At 40.4% G+C, this 19,155-nt stretch overlaps 1 protein-coding gene across 1 annotated transcript in view; it reads right to left on the bottom strand.

The window, feature by feature from the left end:
* The window catches only part of ASXL3 (ASXL transcriptional regulator 3), a 156,728-nt gene that overhangs the window by 53,668 nt on the left and 83,905 nt on the right, over positions 1 to 19,155 (bottom strand). Inside the window, exons 7-8 of the mRNA XM_066578046.1 lie at positions 11,411 to 11,528; positions 5,355 to 5,474 (exon numbers count right to left, since the gene is read on the bottom strand). Of these exons, the coding sequence (XP_066434143.1) occupies positions 5,355 to 5,474; positions 11,411 to 11,528 (238 nt within the window). The remainder of the gene's footprint in view (positions 1 to 5,354; positions 5,475 to 11,410; positions 11,529 to 19,155) is intronic.

Genomic DNA, 19,155 nt, shown 5'->3' with positions numbered 1-19,155 from the left:
TAATCTTAAATGCATGCACGATTGAACGATAAATTTGTTCGTCGTTCAGTTTCTGCATGTATAAAACTGAACGACTGATCGGCCCGTGTAAACAGGCAGTTATTCATCTATGAACAACTGCCTATTCACTGTGAATAGAGACGGGCAGGTGGGAAGATCCCCGGCCCAATCTGCCTCCATTCCAGGATCGATCATTGCTGGGACAACCAGTTGGGTATCTGCGCGCTCAATAGGTTATCGCGAGTAAAAGTACCAGAACTACAGCAGATCCCGATTGTGTTATTATGTTGTGAGAAAGTTAGTTTTTACAGCACAGTGTCTGGTGTAAAGACTGCGTTTTCTAGAATGCTAGTCATCGAAGCAAACAAGGAAATGTGGGAGACGTTAGCTAGAAAGTCTGCAGAATTGGAATTGCAGTTCTGTACTATAAATCCAGACCATAACCCAATTCACTGACAAGTGTCCATACTTACTGATACAAAGGTAAATGGGCAGGTAGAAACACCAGTTCCCAACAGTATGTAGAAGGCAAAATGTTATATGGGGCAGGCAATAGGTGCAAAATACTGATGAACAATCACTGACACACCTACTAAGCATTGAGGTTGGCGGCTGCTTGGCATTATACAGGATCTCCTCTGTGATAGCTTACTGACCATTTACTGTATTACCAGGCCACAGTGCCCTCTGCAGGCAAATGCTTGTACATATTCTTCAGTATTTTCTGCAGTTGGTACTATGATGCCAGGAGAACCTTCGATTTTGGTGGGCACAGGAAGACTACTAGTTGGAAAGGAATAGTCCGGTTTTAGGCTGCTAGAGGCAGCTGTAGTTTTTTCTGCAAGACCGCCTTGGAGCGATGGTCATGTTTCAGTATTCCATGCTATGAGGGTCCCTCATCTTTAAACATATCTCCTTCATTAACTAATGTGGCTCCTGCAGCATGTCCTCTAGTAGAAAGTCCCACGGTTCCCCAACCGATGCTGATTTGGCAGAATGATGTCCCTTTTGTCGATTCTGATGGGTTGTAAGACATGGTTAGATCACATCAGCTGCAGGGGATCCTGTATGTCACTGCATCAAGCTGGTACTTTAGCACACACTCATAAATCAAAGGGATAGTGCCAGAAATCTGGGATTGTCCTACTGGATCCGAGATGGTTGAGAGGTCTGGGACTGACAAACTGAGCATGTGTGTCCACTAGCACTGGACACAATAGGCGGATGTTCTGAGAGGGAATAAAAAGTACAGCAGAGGGTGCTATATGACACGTGTAACAGCAATATCTACAAAGTAATATAGTATTTAGGGCTGAAGAGAGACATATGCCCATCCAAGACAGCCTATTATCCTCAATATTAAAATCTCAACATAAAGGACATACAGGAGTGTTACACAGACGCGTTTCAAACTGCAGCTCTTAGTCATGCTGTGACAGCTTGAAACGCTTCCTGTTAGGATTTTAATATGTTGCAATAAAGCTGTGATTTTATGAATGCTGGATCCTTTTCTTGTTGTCTTCTACAATAAGTTTCGCTCAAGTCCGTGTATCCCGCTGGTGAACTAGTTCACTTTCTCTGCATTATCCTTAATGTTGATCCAGAGTAAGAGCAAAAAATCCCATTAGGTAAAAGCCAATTTTCCTCATTTTAGGAAACAATTCCTTCCCGATTCCAAATCTGGCCATCAGAACTCCCTGGATCATCAAGCATTTAGATGTAATCAGTCACTGTAATATGTAATATTGTTGCACTCAAGAAGAGCATCCAGGCCCCTTTTGAACCTATTTTAGTGAGTTTCCCATCCCCACGTCCTCAGGCAGAGAGTTCCACAGTCTCACTGATCTTAGAGTAAAGAACCCCCCCTCTAGGTTGGTGTAGAAACCGTCTTTTCTCTAGACGTAGTGGATGCTCCCTTCTTACAGCCACAGTCCTGGGTATAAGTACAGTGTTTCAAATTATTACTGTATGTACATGCCATTTTTGTTTTTCCAAGACAGACAGTATGTGCAGACAAATGTGGTTCCCAATTGTTATGTAGAATTCAGCTTTTGAAAACATAATAGCATTTCCAATAATAGTCTGATTAGTCTGATATTGGCTGCATGCACAGATAATTTTGCAAAAACGTAAACATACCTTAAAACCAAAAGTTTATATATTCAGATCAAGTGATTTTCACAAGTGTCTTATTCATTGAATTTGTAAGTCCAAGTATCATTTTAGTGTGTATTTAATTACAGGATGACAGTATGGCTTCCCAGAGCTGCTGCTTTGAGGTATACTGATGCCCACTCTCATAGATCTTCCTTTTATGGATGATCTATAAGTTCTCCATAGGATTGAGGTCAGGATATGATGATGGCCCTATCATGACTTTATCTCCTTTTATGCCCATAGCATTCAAAGAGTCAATGTGGATTTTTGCCTGCTCCGCTGATAACAGCTGATCACTCAATTCTAACAAGCTAGAATTTAGCAATCAGCGACTCCTGCATGAAAACCGCACGATGTCCCTGCATTTAGACAGAACAAGAATTGCTCAAAAGATGGCTTTGAGCGATTTTTGAGCGATTCTTGTTGTGTCTAAAAGTGCCTTAAGGTGTGGAAAGCTGCAACAGGTGATGAAATTGTAGTGTTGGAAGTAGAGTTTATCATTTATTTTTATCATTTGACTCTCAAATATATGGGGCAGGGATAATAAAATGATCAATTTCGGGTGACAGTACACAAATGTATTTGGAATAAAGTATTTAATGTAGGCGGTTCAGAATATTTCTAGCCCCATAATATACATCTAAAAACACTTCATGTTTATACATTTGCTGTTAATTGCAGAAGCATCAAAAGCAAATCATTTTAAACAGAACCAAGAAGAAACATTAGATGACATTTTACAGTCTGATTTATTATTTTTCTTTGAAGTGCAGATATTTTAGACATTCATTAAACTTCCAAGTTAAAAATCAGTAAAGAACATAAGTATTTAGATCCCTTTGTGTTTGTGCCAATGTACATAGAAGTATAGATTATAAATCCCCAAATAGGCATTAAAATGTTACTACATGAAAGAACAGATTTGCTTCTAACATTGTACTTTTGATAGTACTAGGTGCTAATTGATTTATTTCACATGTAACCAATTTAAAGTCCATTTAGAAGTTAACTTTTTGTCACAGGATACTTTAAAAGTAGTTTGCCACGTCTTAACCCTTCCTGTATCACTGCCTACAGTTACACAGTACTCCAAGGACAGGTATATAGTTAACCCCTTAGAGACTGAGCTTTTTTGCTTTTTTCCATTTTCGTTTTTTCCTCCTCCCTTTTAAAAAAATCGTAGGTCCTTTATTTATCCATCAACGTCGCTGTATGAGGGCTTGTTTTTTGCGGGACGAGATGTATTTTTGAATGGTGCTATTTATTGTACCTTATAATGTACTGAAAAATTTTTAAAAAATTCTAAGTTGAGAGAAATGGAAAAAAAACGACATTCCGCCATCTTTCAGTGCGTCCTGTTTCTACGGTGCACAAACTGCAACAAAAATGACCAGATAACTTTATTCTGTGGGTCAGTACGATTACTACGATATCAAATTTATATATATTTATATTTTTTGCTGTATTATTAAAAAATATAATAACTTGGGAAAAAAATAAAATTATTTTCTGCCGCCATCTTCTGACAGCCATAACTTTTTTATTCTTTCATCAAAATAGTTGTATGAGGGCTTGTTTTTTTTTTTTAACGGGACATCCTGTAGTTTCTATTGGTACCATTTTGGAGTACTTATGACTTTTTGATCGCTTTTTATTATATTTTTTCTTGGAAACCATGTAAACAATAGAGGGCAATTCTGAGGTTGTGTATTATTTTTTCTAACAACATTAGGGGTAAGTAATGCGTTACTTTTGATAGACTGGACTTTTATCGGACGCAATGATACCAAATATGTTTTTGTTTATTTAGATTTATTTTTTGAATTATAAATATGGGAAAACTTTTATTACCTTCTATTCTTAGGCCTCCTGCACACGGGCGGGTCGGACCCCGCATGCGGGATCCCTGCAGCGGAGTTTGACCCGGTGCTCGGCCAATAACCCCAGCTTATCTGTACGGCGGCTTCTGCACACGCTGGTTGTGTCAGCTGGGAGGTGACACGTATCCTGCGATACTTCCACTGCGGAAGTGCTGCGGGATAGACAGCTTCCATTGATTTCAATGCAAGCCGTGCGTAACCCGCAGAAAATCGCAGTATGCTGTGATTTATTCTCCGCGAGCAGAAAGTTGCAATAGATTTCCGCTCGTGGAGATGAAATGGCGTTTTGCCATTGAATGCTATGGGACTGTAATTGCTGACAGACGGACTTCGCAATGCAAATACGCTTGTGTGCAGGCGGCCTTAGTAATTAATAAAACTTTTTAAAACTGATATTTACATTTTTTTAGTCCCCGCAGGGAACATAAACTTGCAGTTGTTTGATTGCTCATGCAGTATGATGTAATACCATGATCTGACAGGCAATCTGAAAATGGCAGACCTGGGGGCATTAGTAGGCCTCCGGCTGCTGTAACAACCGAACGGCACCCTGCAATCTCATTGCAAGGGGACCATTCAGAACCCACAAACTCTGATTGTGGAAGTTAAAGGGTTAACAACTGCGATTAGCATGAGTGTTGATTGCAGCTGTTGCCGACAGGACTCAGCTGTAAGAAACAGCTGACATCCACATTGCATGGAGCAGGATCGACCCCCCCCCCCCATCCCTCTCCATACAAACTCCGGGTCTGTCTTGGTGTTAATTATAGCAATAAGGTTTTTTCAGATTTATTTCCAATTTGCTAGTTTTATGTTTCTGTCTTTTGGGATGCGCTGTTTCCTTCTTGCTACATTCGGTATTGTACAGCCATCTTCCCCTACAGCCCCCTCTTTGATCCAGTTTTGTGGTGCCCATCTCTGCGATTTAATGAATATAAGCTAGTATACAGGGAGACAAAGCAGTAATGCTTTTTTGTTTTCACTTTCCACTTACAAAATGGGAACTGAAATGTAACCAGCAGCAATATACACTGTTTATTCCTGCAGTAGCGTTCTAAGTGTCCCTTAGCATTCAATAAGACCTTTGTCACAATGTGCCAAAAGGGCACAAGATAGATGTAAGCAGCGAGTCTTATGAGAAAGGGACTGGAATAATGCTCTAAATCTGTGCAGTAAAACTGTTCTTATTGATAGATCTGTACACTCACTGCTTCTTATCTTCACCATTTTTATCTTCTTACTGTGCCAGGTTACATAGACACAACAGCTTCTACAGAACACAAAGACTAAAAATATACATATATTACTGTTACTTACCTAAACCTGATTTTTTTAGCCGCTTTAAATGCTGACTTATTTGTTTGCCAGGGGGTGATTTTTGCCCTTGTTTGGTCTCCTTATCAGAACTGTCTGCTTCACCATTTTTTGACTCAGACCCTTAAAACAGAAAGTGGAAAAACAAGAATAAACACACATTTTACATCTCATCCCTTTAACTACACAGAAGCATCATCTCGGTCTGCTTTAATATGGTAGGGAACATCCTTTTTTTTTAGCGGAAATCTTTCTTTCAGCACACTGGAGACAGGAGAAACAAAAGGATGCCGAATCAGATAGGAATGCAATCAATAACTTGCTGAACGCTACAACAGATAAGAGAAATACCATCCCACTAATGCGCAGCTATGAAGACTAACCCCAAAGATGTTGTACTGGCTTCCAGAATCACTATGAAGTCAGTATGAGAACTCTGCTATCTCCATCACTGTGTCTTAAAGTTTCATCTCTGTCTGTTCACTTTATAAAGTACTAGCTGTTATACCAAGCCTCGCCAGAGTTAATTTCATACAGGTGTTTAAGTGTTGTTTACACAGAAAATTTTATTATTAAGTGAAGGCTACTTTAGAGTAACGGAGGAATAAAATATGTACACATATAGAGGAGCGTTAGATTCTCCTCAGGCTGCATGTACCTATGTCCCTCTGCAGAATGTGCCACCCCTCACACTCTCCTCATTTAGGACCTGAAGAATTCTCGCGCCAAATTTCACACTGGTATGACACCGAGAAGCTACATTACATAGGGGTGAACTTACTTTTGCAATTAGCATTGAATACTCAAGTTGCGACCACTTTACCTTTCCTATTTAGGACCTAAAGAATGGTTGTGCCAAAATTCATGTGTGTATGACACCGGGAAGTTACATTACATAGGGGTGCCAATACTTTTGCACTTAGCTTTGAATAATCAAGGCTTGACCCCATTATTTTTCCTATTTAGGATCTAAAGAATGGTTGTGCCAAATTTCATGTTTGCACGACACCAGGAAGTTAGAGAATTAGATTAGGTACATTACACAGGGGGGCCAATACTTTTGCACTTAGCACAGAATTTTCAAGTTTTGACCCCTTTACTTTTCCTATTTAGGACCTAAACAATGATCATCCCAAATTTCATATTTGTACGACATCGGGAAGTTAGAGAAATAGATTTGTTACATTACAAAGGGGCTCTAATACTTTGCAATTAGCATTGAATTCTAGAGTTGTGACCCCTTTACTTTTCTTATTTAGGACCTAAAGAATACTGCTGCTAAATTTCATGTTTGTAAGACACCGGGAAGTTACATTACATAGGGGTGCTAATACTTCTGCACTTAGCATTGAGTAATCAAGTTGTGACCCCTGTACTTTTCCTATTTAGAACCTAAAGAATGGTTGCTCCAAATTTCATGTTTATGCGACATCGGGAAGTTGGAGAATTAGTGGCGAGTCAGTGAGGGCTTTCGCCATACATTATATATATATATATATATATATATATATATATACACACACACACATACACATATATACATATACACACACTATATATAGATACTCCTCAGGCTGCATGTACCGATGTCCCTCTGCAGAATGTACCACCGCGCATGCTCTCTTCATTTAGGGCCTAAAGAATGCTTGCGCAAATTTCACGTTTGTACGACATCGAGGAGTAACATTAAATAGGGGTGCACTTACTTTTGCTATTAGCATTGAATAATCGAGTTGTGACCTCTGTACTTTTCCTATTTAGGACCTAAAGAATGTTCCTGCCAAATTTCATGTTTGTACAACATCGGGAAGTTAGAGAATTAGATTTGGCACATTAGACAGGGGTGCCAATTCTTTTGAAATTAGCATTGAATTCTCGAGTTGTGACTCCTTTACTTTTCCTATTTCGGACCTAAAGAATGCTCCGGCCAAATTTCATGTTTGTATGTCATCGGGAAGTTAGAGAATTAGTGGCGAGTCAGTCAGTCATCAGTCCGTCAGTAAGTCAGTCAGTCAGTGAGGACTTTCACCTTTATATATAGATTTATTGCTATTTACATAGAGGGTGATAGAGAATGAAGGACCAGAGAACTCAGAACATCTGGTGGATAAAAAGAGCTCAAGAAATCCAACATTTTGCAGATATCTCCTTAAAGCCAGAAAGGTCATCTATGGCCCAACAAATCGTGGCATACACCCTCCATGTTCATCAGATGGAACCAAGCTTCTAAAGGACAAAAAAATCAATTTCACTATGTTGGAAAGAGCACCATCATAACCTCCTTAACCGCAGTTCTAATGTAGCTGAAGAGGCTCTCTTGCAAATCACGCAACAAGAAGTCAGGGCCGAGCTTGCAGCACTGCCTAGCTTGGAGGAAGTCAGCAAAGCCATCAGCCAATTAAAAAATAACAAAGCCAATGGACCTGATGGCATTCCTGCTGAAATCTTTAAAGAGGGTGGACCTGAGCTGACACAACAACTCCACCAGCTGATTGAAAAAGTGTGGGTGACTGAGAAAATCCCGGCAGACTTTAAAGGCGTTCTGTCAGCAAAAAAAAAAAAATGTATACTCACCTGTGCCTTACCGGGCTATTCACCATGAACCTGCTGCTCTCCTGATGTCCCTCTAGCAGCCTTTCTATTGCAGTACTGCCGCCCGGGTCAGTGGTGGACATGTCACAAGTGACGCATCAACCACTAATTGGCCTGGCTGTATCTAACCTCTGAAGTCCTCGTAGAGTCGACGGCGAGTGCACATGCGTCCCTCTTCCCGACGCGCTTGCGCACTCGCTGTCGAATCAACGAGGACATCAGAGGTTATATGCGGGCAGGTCAGCATCAGCACGCAGGAGCCGCTGGGAGATGACCCCTCATGCGACAGCTAAACAACAGAGGGAAGAAATACAATGGGATTAGCTAAGTTTGCGTTGCTTTTTTTAAAACTCTTTTCTTCCAAAGGTTAGACTGTACAGGGATGGGAGGCAGGATGCAGGTGAATATAAATTTTTTTATTTTGCCGACAGAACCCCTTTAAGGACTCCACTATTATCGCCTCTTTCTAAACAGGGGAAAGAACAGATTGTGGAAACTATCGAAGTATCTCCCTTCTAACTTCCGCTGGGAAAATCCTTGCAAGAATCCTTGCAAACCGTCTCAGAAGACATACTCCCAGAATCCCAAAACGGCGTCCACCCTTCCAGAAGAACAGAGGATATGATCTTCACAGCATGACAGCTCCAAGAAAAATGCAGGGAACAAAACCAACCACACTGTACATGGCTTTCATTGACCTAGCAAAGGCATTTGACACAGTGAACCGCAATGCTCTTTGGACCATCCTCCAAAAAAATCGGGTGCCCTAATAAATTCATGAAGATCCTGCAGCTCTTCCATTATGACATGATGGCATTGGTCTTGGACAGAAATGGCTCCCAAAGTGAACCATTTAAGGGGTCAAACAGGGTTGTGTTAATGCCCCAACTTATTTACCATCTTTATAGCCATGATATTGCACCTTGTTGATGGGAAGCTTCCCACCGGCGTGAAAATCATCTATTGGACAGATGGCAAATTATTTAACCTTAATAAACTGAAAGCCAAAACCAAGGGCACAACAGCGCCTGTTACAGAACTCCAATATGCTGATTATTTTGTAGTCTGTGCTCATTCAGAAGACCTACAAGCCACTTTAAACAGCTTTGCAGAAGGATATGAAAAGCTTGGCCTCTTACTGAACATCGAGAAACCAAAGTGCTCTATAAGCAGGCACCAACTAATCCTTCTGCAATGCTGTAAATACAGCTTAATGGTGTAATGTTGGAAAATGTTGACCATTTCCGCTACCTTGGCAGCCATCTCTCCACAAAAGCCAACATTGATGCCGAAATACAGCACTGTCTGAGCTCTGCAAATGCAGCTTCTTTTTTGAATGAAGCAGAGAGTGTTTGAGGATCGGGACATTCACAGGGATACCAAGATGCTTGTTTATAAAGCTATTGTCCTTCCAACCCTGTTAGTTGCCTGCGAAACGTGGACCATCTACAAACGTCACTCTCAACTCCTGGAACGATTCCATCAGTGTTGTCTTCGAAAAATCCTGCAAATCTCTTGGGAAGACAGGCGGACAAAGGTCAGCATTCTGGAAGAAGCAAAGACCACCAGCATTGAAGCAATGATCCTTCACCATCAACTTCACTGGACTGGCCACATTGTGCGAAATCCCGACTACCGTCTCCCAAAGCAACTACTATGCTCTCAACTCAAGAATGGAAAACAGAATGTTGGTGGACAGCAAAAGAGATTTAAAGATGGGCTTAAAGCTAACCTTAAAAACTGTGGCATAGACATCGAGAACTGGGAAGCCATGGCCCTTGAGCGCTCAATTTGGGGCTCAGCCGTTACAAACGGCACTGTGAATTTTGAAGAGGAACAAATGGATGGCGATAAAGAGAAAAGTATTAAGAGGAAAGAACGTCAAGCCAACCCTTGTGGGGACGTCTTCCACTTGCAAATCGATGTTTCCATTGCGAAAGAATAGGTATCTATAGTCACCTACAGACCCTGCGGTCCTCCTGACCTTTGATTTGGCACAGACACAATGTGACGTTGCAGCCAATCTAAAGCCGCAGTATTATCTGAACGCCTAGCATCATGGCACCCAGGATGTAAATACTGATGTCAGGAGAACAGTAGGTGACGCTATGGCCTCTGATTGGCCACAACCATCACATGGAATCTGCTTCAAAACAAAGACCAGAAGGCCCACGGGGCTGCAGCGCTGGCAGGACTGGTAAGTACAGCTCGTGTTCTTATCTTAAGCCCTGTGCAACCATCAGTAAAAAGTGACATCCTAACCAAACAACCCCTTTAATGTTAGAATAACAAGTTACAGAAGAAAAAGGCCCTACCCTTAGGAGTGCATCGAGGGACAGTAAGTGGTGCGTCAGATGTTCTTATTAATTGCCACTTAGTTCTCTCTCCGTTGAAGTGTATTTTACAATGCATCAATTGCCATCAAGGATAAATATAAACTTGTACCATTATCACAGGCGAAATAAATGACGAAGGAGGTCTTAAAAGAGGAGAACATGCAAACACAACTATGTGAGCATGTTAGATTTCCCATACCTAAAGAGATTGGAAACACGTGCCTATATGTCTACACAAACACACACATACAATTTCCCTACACTTTTTCCATCTCAAAGTATGTGAAATCCAAACTGAATCCTTCCGCTTCCTTTATACCATCCGTATAACTAAGACGTTAGACACAATTATCCCCAAGATGTCAGAACCATCCAGTAATGAAAAGGGACAAAATTGTAATTCAAAGGAACTACTGACACTTAAGCTGTCACTAAACTAATGCAATAACAATCTGGCACAGAGACGTCTTCCAATAATTCTCTCGCTGAAATACAGTACTTCACCTAAATGCCTTCTAATGCACAAGGGAGACGGAGATAAGAGCATATGTACAGAGCAAATATTTACACAAGACGGAATAAGAAGCCTCAAGACATAAATCACATCCTGTAATTCAAATATTTACCATAAAGAATGAACTATGTATGCAGACATGAGGATCATGCATATACGAGCATACATTTATATGTTTTCATCTCCGTCTATACACAATTGTAAACGTTAGTAAACAAATGTATCCAGAGATGACAGAAATGCAGTAACACTTTTTTAAGGAGGTCTTTACAAGCCAAATGCCACAAGATAACTGTGTGCAACTGAGCTACATTTGCAGGCATTTAGCGCCAGCATGTGGTCCCATATTAAATTTCTTTAACCAGGCTGCAATGATTGGTTTCCCGTATCTTCCCGTAGCAGCTAAACTGTTTTGTTATGCGTGGTGAATCCTAACGCCCGCTTCTGTATGTATAGGGGTGTGCATGCATCTGTACAAATACATGTCTAGCATACTGTCCAACTGTAGGGAGAGCAGCCTTCTTCATGCAGCTCTCCCCTCATCGCACAGCCCTCCTTACACAAAGGCTTAGCGAGTGGATTTTCTTGCAAAAATGTGCAGCTCGTTTCATCTTTACCTGAAGGTGAATCCGACTGCTCATCAGACACCTTTAGAGGCGTCAGGACGACACGAGGGACAGTCTTGTTTACCATCATAGAGACCCCATTTCTTCTCTTCTGCTGCTGCCTCAAAGCCTAAACAAAGGAAAAGAACACAGTGTCAGGTTTACCGGGAACATCAGCCAGCTCAGCGCTGAAGCGAGCACGGAGACAGCCAGCACACTAGATACAGTATATTCTAAAAGGATATAGTAGCTGTCTTTGCTTTCCCCGATGCCAACCCCTTTTATGAATGATCAGCCACAGATAATAGCAAATTAAAACTTGGAAGTTAAAACACAGAATACACTGCACCTAACTGCATTTAAGTCACTGTTCATAACAACAAAGACATCTGGAGCCGATTGTACTACCTCCAATTCACCACATCAGACACATCACACCGTCATTCTCAAGTCAAAAAGAAAAAGCGTTAAGTGTTTAGCAAGCTGCAAATGTATGTGTCTACGTCTGTACATCTCTCGCAGGTGCATCTGCTTCCCTATCCTGCTCAGTCAATCAAGTTAAACAGAGAGTGTCATCAGTATGTACAGCATGTAAGGACTACAGTATTGATGCACTCGCTCAGCCGTGTGGAGTGCTGCACAAAAATCACTGAACACGGCAGGAATCGTTTATTTCTGAGAAGAGAAGGAATCGCTCCGAGCATAGGAATACTCGCAGGGCTTCTGTCTCTATGACTTTGGGAATTAACCTTCAAGCTACCAACAGGAGGGGATTGGAAAATTCTGTAAAAACAATTAAAAATAAAATTATATATATAAATATCTATACATGGATATATATATATATATATATATATATATATATATATATATATATATATATATATATAATCTATTAAAATATATAAATATATATATATATATACACACACACACACATACATACATATATATATATATATATATATATATATATATACACAACAGATGAGGGCACACAAAAGTGCCACAGGCAAGCTAACGTTTACTGAGCTCTTGCCATTAACCAGAACTGTCAGCCTTTAGACCGTCCCTTTTTGTGTGTTTCTAAGGAAACTATTCTAAAACATTCACCAATTCATGACATTTTTTTTTTTTTGAAGAGTTGACTTTTTTTTTTATAATCCCACAATAGAACAAAAATGACAAAGATGAAACAACATCAGCAAAACACACACACACAAAATGACAAGAGAATCCCAGATTGGAAAGAAATATTTAGATTGCCTGAAATCCACTCGCCTGGATAATGTTGTAAAACGGACAACAGATAACTGCAGATTTTACGCATAGTTATGCATATTAACTCTGCTACTCATGGCTTTCTAAACTAACCAACTGTTGCCAATATTATCCATGGTTACAAGCCAAATTATTCATGCACTTCAATGGCTGCATTCTGTGAAATGCACATTCATTGTGCCTTCCTCTCTAATCTAATTTGGGCAAGGTGTACGAGCCAATAAACAGACCCCTTGGGGATAATCTGAGAAAACAAAAATCATCTCAATGAACTTTAAAAGAAAAGGGAAATAAAAGGGAGCAATGAAAGGGAAATGCAAACAAATGTTAATCAGAACAGGATATTCAATCTATAGTCTGCTCCATAATAAGGAGAACTTATCCAATTTGTTACATGGTAACAGAGAATGTGAGAGCCTTAGGGGATATATCTGTAAACTACATAAAGGTAAGGGAGGACAGGATTCTTTACAGAGTTATTAATTACTCCTTCATAATTATAGGGGAAGCGGTTCTATATGCTCATACTGCTGCTCCGGATTTCATGCCCACCTATCAGTGTTGTAATAGAAATATTCAAGTATGGACCTGCGAACCAGATGAGCAGCTCATTGGTCTATCATATCATTCAGTATGGGTTTCATCAGACTGCCCACACCTGATCAATACATTGGAAAATAACAGCAGTATACTAGCTGTCCTGAACATCAAAAAGCGTTTGCTGGACCCCCACACAGTGGTCCAGAGCTCTAAATTGGGCACAGAATAGTTCATCATGTGCCAGTTTAATGGAAGTACATTATAAAGTAATTACTAGGTGATATTCTTCTCCCATCAGATTAGCTGACTAATTTCCGGGGACCTCCAGTTCATGCTGGGGAGAATGTGGAGGGAGAGGATCCCTCTTACACATTTTTTGGGGATGTCAACTAGTTTTGAACCTCTGGAAATCCGTATTTAAATTAATAACTAGATTTAGAGGAACAAAAACTATACCAAACCCACAACTAGCCTTGTTTCCATTAGGAATAGAAAACATCCCTACGGATTCCAGGAAGGTAGTAGCTCATGTTCTCCTTTCAGTTAAACGTTCCATAGCAAGGTGCTGGAAAGCCCAAGAACCACCAAAAATCCAGACGATTCTAGAACGAATATCAAAAGACTCTCAATATGAAAAAATTTTCGCCCTCAAAAATGATAGGCTTCAAGCGTATAATTGAACCAGGCGCCCATGGCATAGTTATAGAAGCACATGTAATACCTGCATAACACAATGGAGACACTGCAGATACATTCTGAATGATACAGTGCAAGTGGAAGCATTGGTATATTATCTTAGATAATACCTTGGAATCACAACTCTGAACCTCCTCCTCCCCCTCCTTTCCAGTACCCTTCCAAAACCCCTCCTATTAATTCTTGGTTAATCTTGTTAGGTATTCTTGGATACACAAGTTGTACTACCTAATGATTGCCTATGGATATCACGATGTTCTGTCTTTTCCAATAAAAATTATTGAACATTAAAAAAAATATAAGTGTTTGCTGGTGCTGAATAACGCATATAAGAGGCAACAGGGAGACTGCACGCTATAATGATAAATGTTTTGTAACGTTCCTATATATACACATCAGGCACATGATGGGAACTGATTTAATAGGAATCCTAAATTGGAAAAATTGAGTAGATCCATAGCAAGAGTAAACATTGAATAATTCACCGGTACGACATGTACTGTACTCATTAGTGAAAGATAGACAGGGTTAATGAGGCAGAGGAAAAAAAGCTTTGTGAGCCAAGTGCCATCCATGCGCAATGGGAGGGCCATTTAAGTATTTTTTTTCTAGATGTATGAATTGCTACATTGCTAAAGACATCATTTCACGTTTTTTTTTCAGCGCTAACCTCTCATTTTGTTACTACATTTTTTCAAAATGTCAATTTAATGTCCTGAAAAAAAAAAACAGCATGTAAGATAACCTTTGAAATTTCACACAATACTGATCAAAGTCAAAAAGCCACACAAAAGCAACAGGAACTCAACCACTCTGCCACACGAATAAAAGGTTGAAACTAGCTTGGGAAATTCTTCTATGCTAAATAAATAATAGTAACACAGTGCTACATCCTTTGATATTAAATCAATGCAAAAAAATAATAAAAAAGCACCACTGATAAGTTTGCATTCATTTCATACTGCCGTGTAATAAAGCTACAGATTCAATCATAATTCTGTTATTATTTATACTGCCACAGCTTCATTTTATTGAGCATTTATATAAACCCTAAACCAATTATACTCAGAGCGGGATGGAAAATTACAGCGGAATCTTTTTGAAGGAATTTATCACTGCTCATCAAAGCAATAGTCTGTTAAAAGCAAAAGTCCATTAGAAAGCCAAATGATTAAATGTTACACAAACACGGCACAGAACGATACAGTCTAGGTAAGCCTACATAATGACTGATGAGCGGACACTGAAGGCTTGCTACACAGTTTAGAAAAATAAACAGATACTGGATAAAAAAGAAATCTAATTGCTATAATTTGGAATACACTGTACTAAAATTAAGAGTTAAAAGTACTCCATAAAGCAGAGGGGCGCAGGTCATCAAGCTATAAATGTAGCGGGCAATAGGAATAATGGTACCAGGCAGGGTTGTGCAAAACACAATATCAATAGGAGCCTGTCACTTAGTAGCAACCTCCCAATACAGACCAGCAGAAGCTTGCATTAGAATGCTGACGAGCATCAAGGAAAAACAAGGGGATACTGGTGTACTCGTAGGGCCAAAGGGTCGTTAGGATTAAGAAGGTTGGCAAATGAAAACAGGGTGTCTCAAAAGCGTGAAAGCACCCAGATAGAATGAAAATGGTTTGGCAGGTGTTCATTCAATTTCGCATTCAAGCTGTGGGAGAAAGGGTACCTGTTATGTCAGGTCATTAAAATGACGGCCATTTTGAATAGTCATCTTGGACTCAACTCTTCCATTTTTCCAATGGAAAGTAGGTGTGTGATATATCAAACTGGCAAAGGATTTCACCGGAAAAACAATGGTGTGCTTTATTTTAACATAACTTTATTCGTTCTCATATTAATATAGTGCGTTTTCTTCATTAGAGCAATGTGAATGATGGTGTTATCTGAATCGGAACGTGTTGAGATTGTCCTTATGTCAGGTGAGTGAAGCACACGTCATCACAGCACATTTTAATCAATGCCACCCAATAAATCAGAGCTCCGCTTCTATTTCATAAACAGCACTGGAAATATAAAGACTGCACTGTAACTGGCCTACAAGGCCAAATTTAATATGAAATAATTCTTATAAATCTCCTCCATTGTTTTAGATTTCTATATTTTACTCAAATATTCTCTAATATAGATGTAATTTTATATTATATTTGTGTTTTACAGAATACAAATGTCTAACGCTAAGACAGCAGAAGACGGGTGATAGGTTCCATGACAAATGATAAGCATTGGCTTCTAGTGCTGTCCGGGATCTGCTTCATGACATCACAGCATTATGGTTCCAGCTGAAGAAACATTCCGTTATTCCAATTACTTCAGTCTGGTTTTAACTGGAGACTTGAGAGGACGTCTCAAAGTGAACCTAAAATTTACTTGGCGAGCGATTCTGCTGAGCCATTTTATAATAGTGATGAATGGCAGATAGAAGTGGAGCAAAGTTTGACTGCTGGACTTTCTCCTACTGCAGAAGATGAGGATAATATCCCACACTCAAGTCGCTAGAAACCACAAGGTATTGACAAAGGAACTTGATGGTTCAGAATTAAATCTTTCATGCTGAGGAAGAAGCCCACAAAATGGAAGAGGCTCACTGAGGAAGACTCTGAGCCAAAGAAGCCCAAAGCTTGAAGAAACTTGCTACCAACATGACCAGAAAGACCAAATGAGGGGACTGGAAGAGTAAAAAATTGGAAAATGTAAGTGTCTAGGAGCCAGAGTAAAGGTAAATAATTACAAAGTACCAGATTAGTGCAATTAAAGCAGTGTTCCCATCTCAGATGTTCATAGCCGAGATGGTAAACTGCTCTTCTAGTGACTGGCCCCCAAACCGGTGCCTATGGAAAGAGCCAAGTGCTGTTCCCGTAACTCCCTGACAGCTTTGCTGTTTCTATAGCTCCTATACACTTTAAGGAGACCTATAGAAACAGCACTCGGCTCTTTTCGACAGGTGGTTGGGACAGCACTGGATTTTCCCATCTTGGCTATGAGAAGCTGAGTTAGGAACACCCCTTTAATATTCCTATGTATGCTTTAACTATCAGTAAAACATGCAAGAGGCAATGTCCCTAAGACAATGTAAGGCCCTTCTATGATGCGTATCAGGACATGCATGTTCCAGAATGTTCCATAAACTTTCAAGTGAATTGAAATGATACTTGAAAGTGATGAAACTTCAGTGTGAAAAAATAAAGAAACTTATATCTGTTCAGTGCATTAAGGCCTCATGCACACGGGCGTATTTGCATTGGGTAATCCTGAATGGGCGTCTGCCTCCGCATTCCGCAGCATATACTGCCTATAGCATGCTATAGAAAATTGCTTTTCCCTGCACACGAGTGGAAATCACTTGCGATTTTCTGCTCACGAAGGAAAAATCGCAGCATGCTCTATTTTGGCGCGGATTCCATGCAGACAGCTTCAATTGAAGTCAATGGAAGCCGTCCAATCTGCGGCCCATCCACAGCTATCACTGCGGATGGGCCACGGAATCTACGACATCTGTACTGCGCATGTGCGCCAGTGCCATGGCCGGCTTATTCACATTACAGATGAAGAAAACTGCGGACAGGTAAGCATGGGTCCACAGGGTTTACCGGCCGGGCACCCGGTCGGATTCCTCTACGGGAATGCGGAATCTGATCCGGCCGTGTGCATTCGGCCTAACAGAGGGGACATAACAGTCTGAAACAAAAAAACGTCTGCTGCCCACAGCAATCAATCACAGCACAGGTTTCACTTTAAGAAAGCAGTTCAAGAAATTAAAACTGAGCTCTGATTGGCTGTTATGGACAACAATGTTTTTTTTTTTTTGTTTATAATTTAGACTTTATGGCACTTTTTTTTCTTAAATAACCATCTATTATTTCTTTTACATTTGCTGGATATATTATTTTAAACTAACCTTACTCTTTTTCCTTTCCAATGATAATATGAACAAGATCCAACAGGACCAAAACATCATCTCTGTCTCAGAGGCCACTTTCTAACAACAACTGGGTATTGAAATCAATAAAAACGATAGTGCTCCACAAAGAGCAGAGGGGTGAAGCACAGTGGAAACAATGTAACTCACAATAGTAAAATATTAACCCCTTGAGTGGATCTGCTGAGGCACAACACACTTGAGAGCCTGTCCGTAATCAGCTGGCTTCCCAGGAATGTACCAGTAGAAGCCTCCATGTAGTGAAGTAGAGTGCCGTTATGAGTTGGGTATTTTCTGAACTGCCAACTACTGATTTCAGATTTCATGTCCTTAGATATTTTGTGGATTTTCAATAAACGCATATCCTAACTGGGGTGTGTTGTGATTTATGACTTTGAAGCCCCCTCCGCATGCATCTCACATGTGGTACATATATGTGCATTCACTGAAAAATGTCCTATGCCGTCATTGCCATGTAGTTACTTCTTCCCAATCAACCTTAGACCAGAATCCTTCTCACGTAAATCAGTGGCATTGCCTATTGTAGAGCCGTGACACGCCGCTGCTACGGGCCTCTGGTGGGAGGTAAAGTGGCACTGAATTACGCTCCCCGCTTCTCTTCGCTTGGTCATAAAGTTGAGTAATAAAAGTCTGGTTCCCTGCAGATCTACACAGCCCACAAACGCAAGTGAGCCGCATAAATTCACCGTCAATTGCCTCTAGAAGTGGCTATAGACAACAATGACTTCATTCTTGGACTATGGCCAGGTAAGGGCGGATTCACATGTTGCATAGCTTTTCAATGGACAAGTCCTCTGCAAACTATGCAAGTCCTATATGTGATCTGCCATGGAATTGCAAATGGCCAAATCAGGGGCAAACTGGCAGGAAAATCCACATGTGGATTTTAGAGTGGATTTTAGAGTGGATTTGTCGGTGGAGTAGAATCCCGCCACGTGTAAACCCACCCTAAAAGGTAACAGGAGGTCTGAAGATCTGTATCAAAATAACGGAGCACATATACTGCATCATCACAAAATTTATCAGCACACCTGGCCACCATCTAGAAGAACATCATATGCTTAAAGCAGATCTATTTTTTTTTTCTAGAATACATAAAACACCTGATTTAGAACAAACCTCCGTCGCTGAAGTCCGCTAAAAACAGGCAAAACCAGTGCAGCATGCTGCGCTATTTCATCCTCTAAAATGCTGAAAGCTTGGCCAGAAACCTAATGGACCCCATTATAGTCAATGGGGTCCATTCGGTGCATGATGGTTCAGTTTGAGCGCTGGG

The sequence above is a fragment of the Eleutherodactylus coqui genome, chromosome 9, assembly GCF_035609145.1.
Source record: "Eleutherodactylus coqui strain aEleCoq1 chromosome 9, aEleCoq1.hap1, whole genome shotgun sequence".
Taxonomy (NCBI): Eukaryota; Metazoa; Chordata; class Amphibia; order Anura; family Eleutherodactylidae; genus Eleutherodactylus; species Eleutherodactylus coqui.
This window is presented reverse-complemented; position numbering and strand designations above follow the sequence as displayed.